The sequence below is a fragment of the Saccopteryx leptura genome, chromosome 2 (assembly GCF_036850995.1).
Source record: "Saccopteryx leptura isolate mSacLep1 chromosome 2, mSacLep1_pri_phased_curated, whole genome shotgun sequence".
Classification (NCBI taxonomy): Eukaryota; Metazoa; Chordata; class Mammalia; order Chiroptera; family Emballonuridae; genus Saccopteryx; species Saccopteryx leptura.
In genome coordinates this window covers 37,435,543-37,446,900 of record NC_089504.1, presented here as the reverse complement: position 1 = coordinate 37,446,900, position 11,358 = coordinate 37,435,543, and the positions used below count along the sequence as shown (strand labels likewise).

General features: G+C 48.1%; 1 protein-coding gene across 1 annotated transcript; it reads right to left on the bottom strand.

Annotated features, from left to right (window-relative positions):
* Window positions 1-1,220: 1,220 nt before the first annotated feature.
* On the bottom strand, window positions 1,221-5,883 carry LOC136392971 (olfactory receptor 13J1-like). Its single transcript, XM_066365660.1, has 2 exons — window positions 5,686-5,883; window positions 1,221-2,186 (listed from the first exon to the last, which is right to left on the bottom strand). The coding sequence occupies exon 2, from the start codon at window positions 2,157-2,159 to the stop codon at window positions 1,221-1,223; it is 939 nt and encodes a 312-aa protein (XP_066221757.1). The 5' UTR covers window positions 2,160-2,186; window positions 5,686-5,883.
* Window positions 5,884-11,358: the final 5,475 nt, after the last annotated feature.

The following is an 11,358-nucleotide window of genomic DNA, read 5'->3' as shown; positions in this document are numbered from 1 at the left end:
CAAGGGCTGTGCTTACCTGCTTGGAGGCCAAGTCCAGCTCTCCCATCACACAGACGGTGCCCCTGAGGGGGGCAGGGAATGGAGACGCTGCGAGAATCTGGGTCCATTTCTACTGTGTTCACTGGGCTCGCAGGAAGGAAAGCTGGGAAGAGGCTGTGCCCTGGGAAGAGTCAGCTATGGCGGGATCCTGGAGGATGGAGTGTAAGGGGTAGAGCAAGCCTCCCTAAAGCCAGGTGCAGCCTGGGTGCCACACAGGGAGGCACTGGGAGCTCCTGCTGCTACTAATGAAAGATGGGAGGCTCCAGGCCCCGGGCTGCCTGAGGGGATTGATATCCTGGCAGCTGGGCAGACCTGGAAATCTGATGAGTCGGGCCTCATCACTGCGCACTCCGCCTCAGCTCTGCTCAGATTTGGGAAGAGCCCCGGGCTCTGCTACTATCACCTCTACACTGATATGTTCATTTGTTTATTGAGGAAGCCTGTGTGGCCAGGGGCAGGGCAGGGCTGGACCTCGGGAAAGTAGAATTCAACACTCTCTGCTCTTACAGTGACACTGAAAATAGAGCAGGAGGAGCACAGGGAGAGGAACAAAGTGGGGTGGCTTCCTGGTGGAAGTGGCATTTGTGCTGGGCCTTGAGGGTCAGGAGTCCTTTTACACGGAGTGGGGGGTTGTCTGCTGGGTGGGGCTGCTTTGTGGGAAGAAGTGAGAGGAGCACAGAGCCGGGCAGGCCGGGCAGTGCTGAGGCCCACACTTGGCTGGTGTGTGTGGCTGTCGGGAGGCAGAATGTGGGGCAGCAGGCTGGGGTCTGTCAGGGCCAGCAGGGCCTGCTTGGAGGGACCTTGCATGCCCCACTGAAGAAGTTGCACTTAGTCCTGAGAGTGGTGGGGACCATTCAGGGGTTTCAATCAGGAGAGTGACACGCTCACTTGTGCTTTTTAAAAAGATCCCTCCGGATGCTCCTGGGAGGACAGCTTGGAGGGAGGAGTAAGACTGGAATCGGGGGGCAGCCAGGTGTGAACACGCAGAGTGGGCTGCTGGGAGTGGCCAAGGGCAGTGCCTGGGGAAGGAGCGGAGGGGAGACTGTGAGTTACTCCCTGCAAGTCAGTGGGACTTGGTGCTGCTTTCCTGGGATGAAGATTTCAGAAACACAGCACTGCCCCCTATGCCATCTTTGCTTTAGGCACATGAGGCCTTGCTCTCTAGCCTGCAGAGCCCTCCCTCACTTGGAGGTCCATCTCCTGCCCCACACCTTCACGGCAGCCTCCTTTACCTCCTTGTTCCTCAGGCTGTAGATGACAGGGTTCAGCATGGGGGTGACCACGGCGTAGAGGACCGTGAAGACCTCGTCAGAGATGCGAGCTTCCTTGCTCTTGGGTTTCATATACATGAAGATGACAGTGCCATAGAAAAGCAGCACCACAGCCAGGTGAGCCGAGCAGGTGGAGAAGGCTTTGTGGCGCCCGGCGGCTGATGGCACCCTCAAGATGGTGGCCAGGATGAGCGTGTAGGACAGGCAGATGAATGCCAGGGGAACAGGCAGCAGCAGAATGGCACCCACCAGCAGGAGGGCCTCGCTTAGTGACGTGTCACTGCACGCCAGCTTCAGGACAGCCAGGATCTCGCAGGTGAAGTGACTGACCACGTGCTGGCCACAGAAGGGCAGCCTCATGGCGAGGACTGTCTCAGTCACTGACTTGAAGAGACAGAGGGCCCAGGCGGCCCCTGCCAGCAATAAACAGAGCCGGTGGCTCATGAGCACCGGGTACCGGAGTGGCTGGCAAATGGCCAGGTAGCGATCATAGGCCATGATGGCAAGCAGCAGACACTCTGTGGAGCCTGTGGACAGGCTCAGACACATCTGGATTGCACAGCCAATAAAGGAGATGGTTTTCCAGGCCGACAGGAGGTGGACCAGCATCAGGGGTACAAAGGTGGATGTGTAGCAGATGTCCAGGATGGAGAGGTTGCCTAGGAAAAAGTACATGGGCGTGTGCAGGCGGACGTCCAGCACGCTCACCGCTACGATGGCCGTGTTCCCCAGCAGAGTCACCAGGTACATGGCTAAGCACAGAGGGAAGAGCAGGCGCTCCAGGGCTGGGTAGCCAGAAAATCCTTTCAGAAAGAACTCAGAGACCTCTGTCCTATTGGCCGTCTCCATGCTGCAGGATTCTGGAGAGACACACAGCTGCAATGGAAGGAAAGAGAGTGTAGGATTGGGGGCAGCCCACAGAGGCTCTCTGGGGATGAGGCTTATGGTTAGGGTCTTTTCACACTCTCTCTGTGACTTTGGGCAATTTATCAATGTGAAAAATGACTTAAATCAGCATTTTCTTCAGAATGTTAATGGAAATGTTAGTAGGCAAACTGAAAAATTGAATTGTGACAATACTGGATTAGCCAAAAGTAAATAAAGCTCTTTACTGCGGGGCTTCTCAGAGCCTTTGATATACCAGTGTGATTTGTGACTTTCCAAAAGCAGCGTAGAACATGTAATTCCCAGACTCATTTGACCATGGATCTTCCTTTTGCAGAGCACCCATTAGCTAACTGTAGATAAATAATCAACGGGCTGGATCAAAGAGCTTCACATGCGCCAGAATCACCTGGAAAGTTTATTAAAACACATTGCTGGGCTCCTTCCCCAGAGTTTCTGACTCAGTAGTCCTGGGTGATGCTGCTGCCGGAAAAGGTACCAACACTAGGTTCAATGGGCTTGCTGGTCGCTGAGTGACCTCCTGATTTAAAGAAGCCTCTGAGCCATTCATTGCTTTCCACTGTTCCCTCTATGGGAATGCCCTCCTCCTTTATCCCTCAGCCTGAAGAAACCTGGCCTGCCTCTTCAGTTCAGCTCCGGTCTCCGTGCATGAAGTACACCTCGTGCCTCGCATCGGAGGGCTGCTGGCCTCTGAGCCTGTAAGTGGGCTCACCCACCTGTCCCCCCTCAGGGCCTGCTTCTTCAGCTAGTGTGTGTAAATTGACCTTCAGAATCTGCTTTCATCATGGCCTTTTGGGCTAGAATCTGATGGACCTCTTAGCCCAGCCCTAAACCTATTTCTCTGAGCCTGTGGCCAAGCGGCTTCGACTTCTATCAGCATGGATAGCACCCTGAGAGGTCAACTCGTTGGATCTCTCATTGTGCAGCTGGGGAAACTGAGTGGGTCAACTCGTTGGATCTCTCATTGTGCAGCTGGGAAAACTGAAACCACAAAGTGGGTCCCTGGCAAGGTGAATCTCAAATGCAGTCTCCCCAACACTGTGACATCTACACTGTGCTACACCATGTTTGCTTCTGTCAAGCACCAAATGTTGGTGGTTCTTTTATTGCACTAGAACTAGATGGATGTCTTTCTCTGATGTTCTCCCTGCAATCTTCTCACTAGCTAGAAAGCATGATTCAATCTTTGCTTACTGTTTCAGGTATTTGGCATGGTGTCAAGAAACCCAGGGGACACCCTGCCCAAGCCCGAGTCTCAGTTGAGCACCAATTCCTGTCAATAATTCTCTTGCTTTTGTTTTTTTTAGTCCTCCCATGTTTATTCTTTCTAGAATCAAGGAGTGGTTGAGCCTGACCAGGTGGTGGCACAGTGGATAGAGCATCGGACTGGGATGTGGAGGACCCAGGTTCGAGACCCCGAGGTTGCCAGCTTAAGCGCAGGCTCATCTGGTTTGAGCAAGGCTCACCAGCTTGAGCCCAAGGTCGCTGGCTCGAGCAAAGGGTCACTTGGTCTGCTGTAGCCCCCCCGGTCAAGGCACATATGAGAAATCAATCAATGAACAACTAAGGAGCCACAACGAATTGATGTTTCTCATCTCTCTCCCTTCCTGTCTGTCTGTCCCTATCTGTCCCTCTCTCTGACTCTCTCTGTCTCTGCCACAAAAAAAGAAGTGGTTGAATTCCTGCCACATGCAGACATTGTGCTAGGCATTAGGGGAACAACTGAGGACACATGTGCTCCCAGCTCACTGAATCCAAACCATTCCCGGATAGAAATCCTCCCCAGTTCCCATGCCTCACCTCATCCTACTCCTGTTTGCATGCCCCTAGTGACTGGAAGCCCATCACTCCCATAGATGGCCTTTTGTGCAGAGTCCAGAGCTCTGGCCCTGCTTCAGGAATAAAGAGCCACTTCTGTGGTAAGGAGAGTTCTGACCTAGCTCCGGCACTTCAGAGAGAAGGTCTGGCCTCAGCTTGATTGTGTATAGAGACATTGTGGGATCAGGGGAGTATGAGCTTTAAGCCCCTCCGAGGCTCACTGGGAAACTCTGAGGCTGGTTCCTGGAAGGGCACCCCCACGTAGCAGAGTGTTAATAGCAGCAGGCACTGCGCTGGGGCTGAGTGACGTACTGAGGATTGTGCTTTCCTGGAGCCCCTGTAATGTGGTCAGGCCACGGCTTCCTCTTTATATGGTCCACATACTATAACTTATCCCCTAAAGTTACTCGCAAACATCTGTAGCAGTTGGCTACCTGATGGAAACATATATACTCATATAGGGTTATCATATATGCACCCACCTACATGTTTATGCACAAACACCCGTTTGACGTCCAAGTACACATATATGTACCTGCTGAGTATACAGGCACAGAAAGGCTCACGTGTGTATGTGAACAGTCCTTCCCATGAGTGTGTGTGCATAAGTAGCAGGCACTCACTCTTGCTCTTGTTCTCTTACACACACTGCACATACACACACGTACATACATATACTCACACACACACACACACATATCCAGAAACAGTCATGCAGACTGCAGACCCTTGGACCTGTGGCCAGGGTGTCAGAGGACCCATATGACTACTCCCTGGGTAAAGGTTCATGGAGACCAGGCAGAGGCCGTGGAAGTGTCACTAGAGAGAGCAGGCCTGAGGGTGGGGAGCAAACTCTGCCCGGGTAAACCAGGAGGACAAAGGAAACTCAGAACAGGGACAACAAGATCACCAAACCAGCTGAGTGTCTCGTCTGCTTCCCAGTGTGAGTGCTGAGGATGGAGCCTTCTGGCCCCACCCCCCTCCTCCAGCTGGGGCGCGCCTGTGGGAAGAAGGCCCAGAGAGGGTGTGGGTCTGGCGCTCTGGTTCCCAAAGAGGGCAGGAGGCTTTGTCTGCGGAGCCCACAGTGTCCGTTCTGCCTTCACTTCTCTCCTGACCTAAACACCAGTTCAAATGCCACCTCCCCAGGGAGCCTGTCTTTACCTTCTCCCGGGCCACTGGGGGCCCTCTCTCCTCTGTGCCCCTCGGCCCTGCGTTTGCACCTCTCAGATAGTGCTCACTTTTCTCCCTTATGTCCTGCCAGTTGCCTATCCCTGCCAGCCCACAGAGATGCCAATGCCCTCTTCTCCTCACCGAGGTTCTGAAGGCCAAGTTGAAGCTCCCGGCCTGGCCACGACCGACCTCTTCCTGCCTTACTGTGAGTTCCTGGGGCTAAGACAAATGAAGAGTGGGCAGGGTGTCAAATATGAGCTATTCCTGGCCCAGATGACATCACAGAGCTGGGAGGGGTTTTATAGATCAGCAAGGCCACCCCCTTGTTATCTGGGGAAACTGAGGCCCAGAGAGGGGAAGGGGCTTGCCCAGCATCACACAGTGAGTTAGAGGGGGAAGTCAAGGCTCCAGCGATTCCCTAAGCTCCTGACTCCCAGCCAAAGACCCTTCCTCTGCCCCCACAGCCCCATTTTTCACTTACCTTCCAGCTCTTCCAGGTGTATATCCCTGGCACCCTGAGAGATGCTCTAGAGGATGTGAGGCCAGGGGCCTTCTGTGGCTGGAGCCGGAGAAACCCAGGTCAGAAAACAGGTTCCAACCCAGGTGGAAGGACATGGGATTTCACACTGACCCAGCTTTCCAAACTGAGAAAACATGCCTAGACTTCCGTAGAATTCAGCGAAGTGTTTGCAACCTGATAGAATTAAGTGAAACTTTCAGAATTTGGTGGAATTAGACAAAGTGCTTAGACTTCAGTGGGGCTCTCTGAAGTGTGCCGGGTTTGGTAGAATTAGGAAATTCTGTTAGGCCCCAGGGTGAATGGGGTCTCCACTAGTTCATTGTGGGCAGCTAGCGACTCCCTGACCTGACAGCTCACCACTCCATCCTGATGAGGGCCTCCTGGGGAGCAGGCAAAATAGAAGAGGCACCTTTCAAAGCTCCCTGTGCACCAAGGGACAGCGCACTCCCCAAGGCAATTTAGAGGGAGAGGGGAAATGTGCCCGACTTAGAAACTTTGGGGTGCTTCAGGGATGATGTCCCAAAGACCCAATTACACGGAGTCTATTTAGAAATCTTAATTGGTGTGAAAAAAATTGGAGACAGTGGCTCAGGGCCAGGGATCCACCCTCACAGGTCAGTCCCCAGACAGTGCTGGCCCAGGAATGTTTACAGAATGAATACCTGAAAGGCTAGATGGACAAGTAAATGAATGCATTAGCAATTCTCAATGAATAAACTTAAAAATGAATGAGTGGGTAAGTGAACAAATGGTAGGTGGAGTTGCCCTTCAAGAGAGTTAGAGGTCTTGGCTCAGCTGTCACTGGGATCTTAAGAAAATGCGAAATCTGGAGAAGTGTCATAGAGGAGTGAACTGGAAGAAGAGAGACAGCATTTTAGACTGTCAGAGCGAGAAAGTCCTATAGACCGTTTTGACCAATCCTCATTGTACACACAGGAACACTGCCCCAGAGAGGTGACGGAGTTGGCTCAGCGTCACTTAGTGAGGAAGAGCATGGCCCTGGGTTTGCTCTAGGACACTGACTTGTCCACCCTGGAGTCACATACCCCTCAGTCAATGTAAAGTGGGCTTGCTCAGGTCAGTTGATGACTGGGTGCCTCTCACCTCCACCTGGCCCTTCCTCACTTCTCTCAAAACAGTCATCTATATGGTTCCTCTTGAACTATCTCAGAGTCCATGCTTCTGTAGGCTGAAGGGTCTTTTAATCAAATAGGGTCATTTTATTTTGGGTTTTGTTACTGTTGTTGGATTTTTATTTAACTATTTGTTCAACTTGCTTCTCCCAGTGCCCTACAGGCAGGGTGAGTGAGGTCGGGACCCAAGTATTTTCTGGATGCTGCACTTGGGATAGAGCCTCCAACCTTTGAAAGGGCACTGGGAAGAGAAAGATAGCCCCAATCTCAGCTGCACTGACCACAAATTTAGCCTCTGCAACTCAGAGTTGGAGGGGATAAGAAATACTGGTGGGTTGTCCTGCTGCATGATCAATATTCTCTGTGCATTTGAAAAAACTGTGTGTCTTGCTATTATTGGGTGGATTATTCTATGAATGTTAATTGTGTCAAGTTGGTAGGGAGTATAGTTCAAATCTTCTATATTCTTACTCATTTTCTGTCTACTTGTTTTTCAATTATTGAGGGGGTTGTGATGAAATCTTTGGCTACAGTTAGAGATTTGTATATTTCTCCTTTCTGTTCTGTCAGTTTTTGCTTCACATATTTAATACTCTGTTGTTAGATATATAATCTTTTAGGATTGTTAAGTTATCTTGATAAATTGACACCTTTGTCATTTTCCAATGATCCTCTTTATCCCTATTAATATCTGTTGCTCTAATATCTCTTTCATATGCTATTAATTCAGAGTTGGGTTTTTAAAGACTAAATCTGATGATCTCTGCCTTTTAATTAGAATATTTAGATCATTTACAGTTAAAATGATAATGATATGGCTGGGCTTAAATCTTCTGTCTTGCTGTTTGTTTTCTATTATCCTTTTAAATTTTGTTCTATATATTTTTTGGATTATTTTTTATGATTTCATTTTATCTCCTTTATTGGCATACTGTTTTGCTTTTATTTTTAGTAGTTACTTTAAGTATAACTTATTTTACTTCTTTTTTTTTTTACAGAGACAGAGAGAGAGTCAGAGAGAAGGATAGGTAGGGACAGACAGACAGGAACGGAGAGAGATGAGAAACATCAATCATCAGTTTTTCGTTGCGACACTTTAGTTGTTCATTGATTGCTTTCTCATATGTGCCTTGACTGTGGGTCTTCAGCAGACTGAGTAACCCCTTGCTCGAGCCAGCGACCTTGGGTCCAAGCTGGAGAGCTTTGCTCAAACCAGATGAGCCCGTGCTCAAGCTGGTGACCTCGGGGTCTCGAACCTGGGTCCTCTGCATCCCAGTCCAATGCTCTATCCGCTGCACCACCGCCTGGTCAGGCTACTTATTTTACTTTTAATTAATGTTATCCCACTTCATCTATAGTGTCTAGACCATTTTCCCTCTCTGGGCTTTGAGCTGTTGTAATGTATTTTTATAGCACATATGTTATACTATACCCTGTGATACTTTATTACTTTTGCTTCAGATAGTCAATTAGTTTACTTTTATTTTAAAAAGGAGTTTAAAAATTAAAAGAGAAAGTCTTTTATATTTATTCACATATTATTAACATTTCCAGGGCTCCTAACTGCTTTGTATAAAGCTAGACTTTTTTTTTGGTATTATTGTTCTCAAGCCAGAGACCTTGGACTCAAGCCAGCAACCTTGGGGTCATGTCTATGATCCCAGGCTCAAGCCAGTGACCTCACGCTCAAGCTGGTGAGCCCACACTCAAGCCGGATGAACCAGTGCTCAAGCCAGCGACCTCTGGGCCTCGAACCTGGGTCCCCCATGTCCCAGTCCTATGCTCTATCCACTGTGCCACTGCCTGGTCAAACTAATTTTGCTGTCATTTTTGAGAGGTATTTTTGCCTGGTACAGAATTCTGATATATTTTTTTCTTTTTAGTGTTTTAAAGATGTTGCACTACTGTCTTCTGGCTTGCACTATTTCTGACAAGAAGTCTGCTGCCATTCTTACGTCTGTTCCTCTGTGCACAGTGGGGCTTCTTTGGCTGCTCTAATATACATTTTTATCATTGGTTTTAAGCAATTTGATTATGATGTGCCGTGGTTTAGTTGTTTTCATGTTTATTCTGCTTGGGGCTTGTTGAGATTCTTGGATCTGTGGATTTATAGTTTTCATCAAATTTGGAAAGTTTTCAATAATTATTTTTTCACATTTTTTCCCTACCCACCAACCCTTTTCCTAGAATTCAAGTTGTATATATATGAGGCTATCTGAAATTATCCCAAAGCTCACTGATGTTCTCTGTTCATTTATATTTTCAGGTGTGTGTGTGTGTGTTTTTGCTATGTTTCATTTTGGATAGTTTTTATTGCCATGTCAGTAATTTTACTAATACAGGGTGGGGCAAAAGTAGGTTGCCTTTTGCATACTCACAACTGTAAACCTACTTTTGCTCTACCCTGTATTTTCTTCTAAAGGTTCTTATCTTTTATTCATCCCATCCAATGTCTTTTTAAATCATTTTTTGAGATCATTTTAGATTGGCAGAATTCTAAGATAGTATATAGATTTCCTGTACAACCTTCAGTAAGCTTTCCCTAATGTGAACACATTAACCATAGTACATTTATTAAAACTAAGATATTAGCATTGTTAAAACATTATTAATTAAACTACAGGCTTTATTCAAATTTCACTAGCTTTTCCACAAATACCCTTTTTTTGGTCCTGGAGCCAATCCAAGATACCATGTTGCATTTAGATATACAATGTATATATTATCTCAGAAATTATATTTTTCATCTTTCAAATCTCTATTTGGGTCTTTAAAAATATCCTCATGTCTTTTCTTAATATGTGAGGTTTGTCTTTAAGTGACAATATATCCAATAGACATTGCCATATAATTTTTGGTTTCTCTTAAGGAAGTACATAATATTCTATTGTATGAATACACTATTGCTTATTTGGCCTTTTCCTGTTGTTAGATATTTAGTGTTTTTCTTTTGTCTTGGAAACAATGCTGCAAAGAATATAATTTTACACAACTCTTTGACACAAATATAGATATTTCTCTAGGATATATATCTTGATATGGAATTATTGGATCAAAATTATTTACATTAAAATATTTTTATTTAGTGAGAGGAGGGGAGGCAGAGACAGACTCTCGCATGCGCCCCAACCAGGATCCACCTGGCTTTGCCCACCTGGGACTCTTGCTCCATTGCAACTGGAGCCATTTTTTAGTGCCTGAGGTGGAGGCCATGGAGCCATTCTCAGCGCCTGGGGCCAACACACTCCGATCGAGCCATGGCTGCAGGAAGAGAGAAGAGAGAGAGAGAGAAAGAGAGAGAGAGAGAAGTGAGATGGGGAGGGGTGGAGAAGCAGATGGACACCTCTCCTGTGTCCCTAGCCTGGGAACTGAACCCAGGACATCCACATGCCAGGCCGACGCTCCACCACTGAGCCAACTGGCCAGGGCTTATTTACATTTTTGAAGATGCAACCAAATTGCCCTCAGAAAAAGCTATCTTAATTAAAATTTCCACCAATGTTCAAGATGGCAGCATAGGTAAATGCCGTACTTGAATCCTCCCACAATCACATCAAAATTACAACTGAACTACAGAACAACCATCATTCAGAATTGCCTGAAATCTGGCTGAATGGGATTCCTACAACTATAGATTTACAGAAGAAGCCACATCAAGACTGGTAGGAGGGACAGAGTTGTGGAAAGGGCTGGTCCCACACCCACATGTGGTGGTTTAAAATCAAGAGGGATATCTTGGCTATGGAGGCTCTCCCTGAGGAGAAAGGTGTTTCAGGCCCCTACCAGGTGCCCAGCCAAGGTACCAGTGCCAGGAAGAGAAGTCCCCACATGTTCTGGCTGTAAAAACCAGCAGGCACTGAGGCTGAGTGAGATGGAGGACTGCCTGCTGGAGTCCCAGGCAGTTCCTCTTAAAGGGCCCGCACACAGACTTACTTGGACTCACTCTCTCTGAGCTCCAGCACTGGGGTAGCAACTTGAAAAGAACCAGGGACCTATGGGGAGGAACTGGATTGCCTGGCATCAAGGTGAGAACTGGAAGGGCAGCTTTCTGCCAGACAAAAGTGCTGGCAGAGGTCATAGTTCTTTTTCTAAGACCCCCTTTTCCCCACCCACCCACCCAGCTGGCAGGCCAGGCCAGAGCCATATCTGAATCTCTCTCTATCAACCTGGCTCATACTATTTGCCACACCCTCATGGTTCCCAGAGACCTTCACCCTACCCAACTGTGGACCCAACCAAGACATTTCCATAGGCTTTTCCACACAAATTATTTCTATTGCCACATGCTTTATACTATCCTAAAATCTCTTAAACAAGCAGCATCTGGCCTCAGCATATCCTGTACTTCTTGCTAAGTAGCCCCAGCCCTGACACTAGCAGCAGCCAGCCTCGGTTCGTAGCCTGGCCTCTACTTGGCACCTCCAAGTCCAGCACAATTAGCAGCCATCATCAGATCTCTCTCTCTGTAGCTTGTCCAGGTGGCCCCAGACAGGGCACAGGC